The following is a 9,557-nucleotide window of genomic DNA, read 5'->3' as shown; positions in this document are numbered from 1 at the left end:
GGGAGCTGGTTAGATTCACAGGGTAGCCACTAACGAGGACATTTTATCAGCCCCCTGCAGGGCTGCCCCTCCTGCAAGTCTTCATTGGGCAACCACAATTTCACAGAAGTCATACGGTGTCTCGGCTGTTTTCTGAGTACTGTCACAATCGTGTTTAACTGTCCAACAGATACAACACAATTTGGAACGTTCTCGTTCAACTCTTGAGCACAGAGCATTCACATGGTGAATTAAAAATACTAAAGCTGCTGCAGGAACTCATCAACAAAACTCATTGTCAAGACAAAGGCGTTAGAGCATTAGTGAGAAATATCGTACGTGGTTTTTCCCTGCTGATGAACGTTGCACTTTGCAGGGTAACAGTTAGTCGAGTGTACTAACACCCCCCGTGAGTGAGTGGTCCGCACAGTCGTACTGTAGTATATTTACAGTCTTGGTCATTTTGCTGTTCTTGCACTCATGGAGTTACCCATTAGTTGAACTGGTTGTCCGGTCTTCTCTTACCAAGTGTTTAAAGGGTGTAATAGCTGCTTTAAGAGCACGGCAATGAATCACCTCAGTTCCACCCAACAGAGGACGGATGTGCAAGGCACTGCCAACAGCCAGCTGGCAACTGGTTGGGCAAGCAGATGCTCCATTTAAACACCCGGAGCCCTGACTGGCCTTGCGATGTTAGCGAGGATGCAGGATTGGCAGGTCTTAATACCAGTAGCCCTTAATTTGCATAATATTTTACACTGCGCAAATGATGGTGTCAAGAAAACTGCTGCTGAAGACAGGATGCTAATCCTGCCCTGGAATGCCTGCTCGTGACTGTGCAGGCAGCAGGGTCAAGGGTTAAGTGAGAGGACAGGGAGGCCAAACAGAACATGGGTTGTATGAGGATACAAACAGGGACTGCCTGCAGAAGCGCAGGCCTTTTCCTCACCTTGGGACGGGATTCTTCTCTCTGGCTTCAGGGCTCACAGTGACCCAGTCCTGCTGCCAGCACAGCAAACGCCTGGAGCGTGCTCCCGTTCCAAGCAGGCAGCGAGCTGCCTCCTGGTTACTCCGGTTCTTTGTGATCGGACTGGATGATGAGTACATATGCTTCTTCACTGCCCATCCGGCTGTCAAATCACACCGGTTTTACTGACCTCTTTTGGAAGACAAATAGAGCATGAATAAAAAGAGGGTTAGGTTGCTGCTTGCGGCGCACAAGGTAAGATTTTGTGCAGGCAGATTCGGGCTGTTGAAATGTTTGCACTGAGAAGGAAGCGACTCAGTTCCGTTGCTTCAGAAGACTCTGACTCCTGAAGCTAACACCACATCTGCTTACACTCACCTTCGGCTTCTGTCATTGTGTTCTCCTTCATTCATAGAAATAAACGCATGGTCTGTCACGCCTGCGGATGGAGGGGGTGCTGAAACCCCCTTTCCTACCCTCAGGTTGTCTCAGAGCTGTGTGCTCTCCTGGGGAATGCCGGGGCTCCGTTTTGCTCTCTTTGACAATAACATGGTGTAGTTGATTGATGAATTCTGAAAAGAAGACAAAACACTCTGCAGCTGGGAAACATACAGCAGGACTTCAGAGAAAGAGGGAACTCTCTCAATTTGTTGTAACTGCATACGAAATCCCTTTGTCTAGAACAAGCCATCGCTTCTCGGGTGGCAAAACGGGATGCTCAGTGGAGTCTTACGCTTGCAGAGGGTGATGCGTACACTGGTAGAGCCAGGGAGACTTGCCATTTAGCCCAGGCACTTCAGAGGGGTGGTGCTGGAGACCTGGCCAAGGTGAAAAGAAATTATCACCTTGAGCAAGTTGCTAAATTTGAAAGTCGTGTTCCTACAGTGTCCATCGTGTGGCACTGATCCACAGGCTGTACGGCACGGTGGTTTGAGTCAGGAGTACGTACACATTGCATGTAAGTCGAGCTTTACCCACACCGCTGGCTCCAACACGCTGCCCGGGTGGTGCTGGAGACCTGGCCAAGGTGAAAAGAAATTATCACCTTGAGCAAGTTGCTAAATTTGAAAGTCGTGTTCCTACAGTGTCCATCGTGTGGCACTGATCCACAGGCTGTACGGCACGGTGGTTTGAGTCAGGAGTACGTACACATTGCATGTAAGTCGAGCTTTACCCACACCGCTGGCTCCAACACGCTGCCCGGTTGGCAGAGGAGCCACTCATTTCTTTGGGCTCTTTTCAGGGTCAGCCTGGTGAGCTGGGAGCTCAGGGTCCCATTGGGTCCTTGGGATCTACAGGACCAGCTGGTCTGCCAGGGGAAAAAGGACGGCGAGGTGAGGATGGACAGCCCGGGCCTGCTGGAGAAAAAGGTGACAAGGTAGGAAACACCGCCGAGAGCTCTTCTAAGTGTACCCAGTGTGTAACATTAAACACCAGCAAGGGAAACAGAACGCGCATGGTCAAAAAGCATTCGCCAAACTGTGCTGTTACTCACACAAAATTCTCACTGAAATTAATTACGGCTTTTTGGAAAAATTGTTTCAGGAGATTTTTGCTGTGGATGAGAGAATTGTCAGAAGACATAAAATAAACAAGAGCAGAGCCAGCCTCTGATCGTTACATACCACATCATCCTCCTTAACCTCAGAGAGGGCCGTGGGAGGCATGTGGAGCTGGAGGGAGGAGTGGGGTCGTTTCAGAAGTGCTGAACAGAATTTGATGACCATGTACGGAGTATGAGCAGCAGCTGAGGTGCACATCTCCTGCAGCTGTGCAGTCCCTGCCTTGGCTGCTGGCACTTCATACTCGTTCTAATGGTCTCATTCCACCAAACTATCTACTGTCAGTATCTAGCACACGCGACAGGTTGAGTTTTATGGAAGTTTTAGGCAACCTCCTCGTCTCTGTCATTTCATAGTCTTTGGGGAATGAGTGGTGTGAGTCAGCCATTGGTCCTGTGCTCTGCCATGGGAGCTGGTGGCACCAGTCTCCTCCTAAGCCCATAGAACTTCTTTCAGGTGCTTATTTCTGACAGTTACGGATATTTATTTCTTACAATTATTTTGATTCATATGCCAGACAAGACTGTTTCTTCTACAATATCACACATTCCTGGTTTTCGTTCTTTTTAAGACCTGAAGTCATTAACTCTGTTTTTTTATGTCACCTGTTTTTAGGGCCCAACTGGAGTCCCGGGATTTCCTGGTTTAGACGGAGTTCCTGTACGTACCGAATGAACATTGCTTTATGAAAATTACAGTTCCTATCGTCAAGTCTGCTAACAGAATAATCCACTCAACAAATTGCTTGGCTTTATACCTGCTGACACCGTGTCACCTGCAGAACTGCAAGTGTTTCACAAGTGTACGACAGCCAGGTCAGCTTCGGCCGTTCGCTGCTGACACTGGCCCGCGCCACAGCCCTGAGGCAAGGGCATCATTCTCCCGCGGCAGCGGGGTGGCGACAGCAGAGACTTCCCCATGTCCCTGCAGCACGTGGCCATGCTAGGGCAGAAAGGAGCATGTTTATTTTCCCAGGCTCTGCAGCAGTCTGCTTGCTGCGTTCTGAACATCTCTGAAGGCCTCTCAGATGACGTTCTCTGTTCAGACCATCTGATTTTTGCTTGTAGTCCTTTTGCAGGAAAAAAAGCAAGCACTGAGTCCAGTAATTTTAACCTGAATAGGGACTGAAGAAGGAAAGTGGGTCCTAAAAATACCTTTAGAAGCATATGATTATGTTTTTCTGAATGTGAGTGGAAATGGGTGTGGTAGAAGATAGCATCTCTTTGATACAGTATGCCGAGAAGTGATGTTTATTAGAACTGAATTTCAGTGCTGTCAAACTAAGGTAAAACGTTGAATTTGGAAAGTAGAAACAGCTCCAGAAGCTGATGTGTGTCCTAGCCTCTGCCTGTCCGCTGTCCACACCTGGCAGTGGGTCTGCTGCCAGAACGGCTGTGTGACACAGAGGTCACAGGAACAAAATTTAGCACAAAGCAGCCGCTCTCTCAAGACACGTCTGTTGTTTTTATGAAAAATGTTAATTAAAACCAGTGTCCACAAATTGGGATGAAGAACCTGAAGGATAGGAAGAAGGTAAAACTGACAAAACCATTTCCTCAGGCTCAGCCTGGCCCTCTGAACCAGCGCTGTCCCTGTTACATTTGCTATGCATGGAAGAAAAAGATACAAAATTCCGTTTGTTATACACAAGAAATGTCTCCCGATCACAGTAGAAAGCATTTCTAATGCAGAGTGTGGAGCTGGGAGTGCTGTGAGATCTCCTCTCAGCAGTTTCAGATCTGAGATACTTGTTTCCGAACTGTTCTGTTTATTTAAAAAGTAATTCCCTATTTATCATGGTGTGTCTCCAGTGAACACCGAACTGTCTTTCAGGGACTGCCGGGGCGTGAAGGACCCAGGGGCAAGCCTGGTTTAGACGGCTGCAACGGCTCCAGAGGAGATCCAGGATTTCCAGGCGAAATCGGTTATACTGGGCCAAGAGGTCCCTATGTACGTGAAGGGCGTTCCTGTGCCTGTGCTCTTCCCTCGGACTGGCAGCTCGCAGTGAAAGGAGCTCTAGACTGAGGCACTCTGGACTTCCAGACAGTCTCACTGAGGCTGATGGGCACTGGGGACACCTGGTGCCTTCACAGGTTAAGTTTAAGCCCAAATGTGAAGTAAGTTCCTATATCCTTGCAGTATCTATGTCCACCCCGAGAGTTAAATTCTGCCTCATTTCCTCAATACTTAACCACTCCAAAGCAAGTACCATTTCATGGCAGTGCACCTGAGAAGGGGCAGCCTGAAACCATCACACCAGTTACTGATACTCGACCTTTCTGAAAAGCCTTAGTGGCAGAGACATACCCGAGGCGAAGTAGCAGTAAATGGAAGCTTCACCAAGTCCAAGTCTTGTAACACTGGAAGACTTCTCGTGGTTGATCACACAAGTGTATTAGCAGTAGATCTCTTCCAAAATCACACCTGCACATTTCGTGTGCCACTTTTCACACGTGCTTATTCACAGGCTCTGTGCACACCTCCTCCTGCCTGGGTGTTTATCTGTAAATGCAGAGATCTTTTCAGTTATACTGTTTAAAATGAGCCCTTTAATATTGTTTACTTCCACTGTTAAAACAGAAAGCATTTTAAAGTGGTTAAATAGTTGTGCTAGCGGTGCTCTGCTCAGGAAGATAACGCACAGATTCGCAGCACGAAGGTATACTAAGTACTGCAGCTCCAAAGACATTTGGCTGAACAGATCTAGTCCCCAGTCTTTGACTTCTTGTGAGAAGAAGTTTTAGTTCTGAATGTTTATCATCTGATCCATTGGTCTAAGAGCTTCCCAGAAGTTCTATACATAAACCAAAACCAACTGCAATTTACGTGAAAAGTCAAATGTGTTTAGTAGGAGCTAAATAAGATGCTGATTCAGCCACAGGCAATCAAAAAATGTGCAGCGGGTGCCAGAAGAGATGGTATCCGAAGTGTAGCAGTTAGGAAAAACAGACAGTTTCAGTCTTGGACCCGTAATAAATGCCAGGAAATACACAGCCTGATAAAAACCTCAACAATACCCTCATTTGATACACCTCTCACTGTAACCCATTAACCCTCCAACTGGTAAACCCACTGCTGCTCCAACTCTAGTTTTACCTGTATTTTCTTAATTATTATGGCTTTCAAACTAGTTTTGCCTTTTATAATTAGGCAAATGACGTAAAGGAAGAATGAGACATGGGACAAATTCCAGCGTAAATCCTCCCAGTTCCAGGGGCGAGCTCTTTGGCAGGCCTAGAGAAGCGTTTGCCACCTACCAGGAGTGGGAAACACACCAGGCATGTAGCCTTGGCTATGCCAGTGTGTTTAATGTGTTCCCCAGCAGCTGCTGTCTGACCTGCCTCCAGTCTGCTGCAGCTGTATCCAGCTGCAGACAGCTGTAGCTCTTTGTATTGCCCCCTCCCAGGGATAAGTACTTTCCCTGTTTCATCCTGACTCCAGGGTTAGAGCAGCCAGTGTATCAGGTCAGTAAACCAGCACAGTTCTTAAGGGGTTGAATGCTGTGAACAACAGTATCCCATGCCACTGAAATGACCAGCTAAATGCGTACCTCGGTTATGTCATACCCACAATGCTCCGATTTCAAAGGAGACTCTTCGGAAACAACGTCTTACTGCGTGTCTTCAGGCATGTGCACATCATGCTTTTAAGAGTCCCTCAAGCTTTACAGACACAGTTAGCAAAAGCAGTGCCCTGCTGCTGCTGAGCCAGGCTGAGGTTTTGAGGGTGCTGAGCTTGGCGAAGTCGTGTAGAGGACTCCATGGCAAGTACTGCGGGAACCTCGTTTTTAAAAATACAGGACCCTCAGGCATCCGAATTATGGTTTTCAGGGATTGTGAGCCATGTTTCCAAATGGATGGAGGTGCTGCAGATTACACGTGTACCACAGTCCATACTTCCAGCTCTTTAACTGTGTGCAGGGTCACGTCAGATGCTTCTAAATGACAGCGTGAACTCTGGGAGGAGGCAGAGCACTAATGCAGAAAGCCAGGACCCACGGAAGGACAAGGCAGGTGCAGGGATACACGTCACTCTAAAGGCAGGACTGGAGAAGGCTGTAGAATAAGGAAATACCCGAGAGCTAGGGAGCACCTAACCGAGCAGGAGGCCAAAAGCTGTTTTCTCAACTGCACAGAAGACAGTTTCACTGCTGAGAGCAGTGTTAGATAAAGGAACTGCAAATTGCTCCTGCGTGGTCCTAGTGCAGCACCCAGCGATGTGGGCACCAGCGAAGCACAGCCTGAGGAATGGCCAGTCCGTCTCCACAGAAACGTGTCAGTACGCGGGTCATGTTCTAAAAGACTCTTTTTCTTTGAAGGGAAGTCCAGGGCAAAAAGGAGAAAAAGGAAATTCGGTGTACGTCTCACATTTTGGAAAAGGACCTCCGGTGAGTATCTGATTGTGGAAAAAATGGTGTCTTGCAGGAAAACATCTACTCAAATGGAATTGATCTTGTAACTCTCCACTGTTTAATAAAGCCTGGTACAAGAAAAAAAAGAAAGATTAAAAGCAAATATACAACCGGGACAGATAGTTTGTGATCTTAATAGCTAGAAAGTAAGACAACAGCTACCAGAAAGCTTTTATAATGCTTCGTTTGCTAAATGACTGTCGTTACAGGGAGACCGAGGTGATCCCGGCCCCCCCGGCATGCCCGTAAGTACAGCCAGGGGGTTCTACACCTGCTTGTTGCCTGAAGAGTTTTCCAGTTTTCCTCCTTAGTACAGCAAAGAAATACTGAGGTTTCTCCCTGCCTGCCTCAAACAGCAAAACTCCAGAGTAAGGTCTAGCAAACATCAAGCCCCTGTAGCCTGCCCTCATGAGCAGTTCACACTGGCCAAAAAGGAGCAGAACCAGACCGTACCCGGTGGCATAGCTGAGCACCGAGCAGCTGTCACCCTGGTACTCACAGTCTGCAGAGTTTCTCCGTGAAATCCATGATGTTTAGAGCTGTGAAACCTCTTCAGCAGTATCTGGTGGATCTCCCAAAGACATGTAACACATGACCATGCTTTGGCCATAAAAACACGTGAGGAGAGCGAGCCTGATTTTGTTGCTGACTCACTCTTGTAATAGTTCTGAGTTCCTCCTCTTATCCCCTTCAATAAGGTGGTCACCGAAGAGTTGCAACAAGTCCCCACACCGCAGCACAACTACTGACCAAGTTTTCTTTCAGTCAGTTAATAGCCTACCTGTGTGCTGTCCAGGACCTGCGTGTTGTTATCCAGAAACGGGTCCGGAGCCGCTCCAGTGACAGGGAGGTTTCTGGCATGGTACAAGCTTCAGGCGATGGGTGGCATGCAGCAGCCCACAGGCTGTGTCCAGGCCAGGCAGGCACTGGGAGGGACTCGTTGCGTGGAGGAGAGGGTACGCTCCTGGTATTCTCCAAACAGACCTGTTGCCATCTTTTGCAGGGACCAAGAGGGTCAAGAGGTACCATGGGCCCATCTGGATACCCAGGCCAGCCAGGCCTGCCTGTAAGATCTCCACGGTCACACAGCCTTGCGTTTGCAGGACACACGTAAATTCTGTCCATGGGCTTCAGAACTTGCCTTACTGTGAATCAAAGCCTAGGAATAACTTGTGAGGCAGATGGTAAAACGAGAGGGTTTTGCCTTACATTACAAGTTGGGACGTTCAGGAGCTGGAGCGTACATTGTCATTCCCCTGCCTGCACGCATCTCACCCTGGCAGTGCATGGTCACGGAGGCGTGCTGCAGGTGCTCTCTCCTCTCCCCTGTCCCCAAGGCCGCCTCTGTGGGAACAGGGAGTGGGAAGTGAAGGAGTTCAGCCCTCCTGAAAGCAGTGGCCAGGTGAAGTACCTCATGGGGACAGGTACATCCCAAGTAGGAATTCTGCCTCTAGGCGCTACTGGGGAGGGAAGGTAATTTTCAAAGCAAAGCTGTCTCCAGGTCAACCTGATTAACCTGACTTTGTTCTCTCTTAAAGGGTATTCCAGGGTATCCTGGTTTGCCAGGTGAACAGGTAGGCGATGGCTTTTCCTGAAGCTGTCAGTGAAACAACAGAGTAATTTGTACGACTATTTGACATGCCCCTTACGGTTATTTGTTACCAAGTTTTTCAAAGGAGGCACTTGATTAAATTCTAATGCCAGAGGTTTCTGATTATCTTCAAACTGTGCATTTTGTGTCAATTAGGGCAGCCCAGGTATCGGTGTGGACGGACAAAAGGGGGAGCCGGTAAGAAATCAAATGTTACTGACTATATTATTGCTGTGGAATTAGAAGTGTAATAGAGTCTTGTTGGGCTCCCTCAAAGGCATTTGTGGCTGTATGCTCTCACTAATCATGTTAGAATGGGACGAGAAGCAATAGGAGTTACTGAATCAATCAGCTCTGTGCAGAAGTGGTTCCTTCAGTGAGCTGCACACACTAATCGAGTCTATTCTGGAGGTTTTGAAAAGCGAAAATCACTCAGTGAGCATTTACATAGCACTTACCTGCGGTACAGACACCGCCTCAGTAACGACTCAGTACCCGCCAGTAACAGTGGCTGCACCCAGCCAGTCACCATGTCTCATCTCCTGCTGTGACCAAGCCACAGATGCGAAGGAAAGGGTGCAAGAAAAGGAAAGCACCTAACAGTTCCTCTCCCAGTGTCCACCCGTTAGCATACTCAGGACTTGGAGAGCCCTCGTGGAATATTGGACTTTGATTCTACGATTTTGTCCAGTCTCTTGTTCGAATTTGTGCCAGTTTCTGACAGGCACAACTTCGCAGAGCAAAGCAGGGATTTCACCTCTCCTCCACAAAGCCCCGTGCTCCTGCCGTGCCTCACTGAAACCTGCACGGGACAGAACGTCTCTCTGCTCTTCCTTGGCTTCCACAGGGCGACATTGGACTCCCTGGGCCACCTGGGTCACCACTGTTGGTTGGACCTCCTGGAGCTCAGCTGTTCAAAGGAGAAAAGGTGTTAATTTGTCTTCATACTCCTTCTCAACTGGGCAAGTACAATCCTGTGATGTAACTTCTGCAAGGCAGGCACAGGACAAATCTTCCTTTCTGTAACAAACTCTCAGCTTCAGCAGG

General features: G+C 48.3%; 1 protein-coding gene across 1 annotated transcript in view; it reads left to right on the top strand.

Annotated features, from left to right (window-relative positions):
- Positions 1–9,557, top strand: part of COL4A4 (collagen, type IV, alpha 4) — a gene marked incomplete at its 5' end in the record, with an annotated part of 47,565 nt that overhangs the window by 6,406 nt on the left and 31,602 nt on the right. Inside the window, 8 exons of the mRNA XM_010145844.1 lie at positions 2,190–2,324; positions 3,124–3,168; positions 4,342–4,458; positions 6,827–6,895; positions 7,129–7,164; positions 7,923–7,985; positions 8,458–8,493; positions 8,667–8,708. Coding sequence (XP_010144146.1) covers positions 2,190–2,324; positions 3,124–3,168; positions 4,342–4,458; positions 6,827–6,895; positions 7,129–7,164; positions 7,923–7,985; positions 8,458–8,493; positions 8,667–8,708 — 543 coding nt within the window. The remainder of the gene's footprint in view (positions 1–2,189; positions 2,325–3,123; positions 3,169–4,341; positions 4,459–6,826; positions 6,896–7,128; positions 7,165–7,922; positions 7,986–8,457; positions 8,494–8,666; positions 8,709–9,557) is intronic.

Source organism: Buceros rhinoceros, unplaced genomic scaffold, assembly GCF_000710305.1.
Source record: "Buceros rhinoceros silvestris isolate BGI_N320 unplaced genomic scaffold, ASM71030v1 scaffold19701, whole genome shotgun sequence".
NCBI lineage: Eukaryota > Metazoa > Chordata > Aves > Bucerotiformes > Bucerotidae > Buceros > Buceros rhinoceros.
This window is presented reverse-complemented; position numbering and strand designations above follow the sequence as displayed.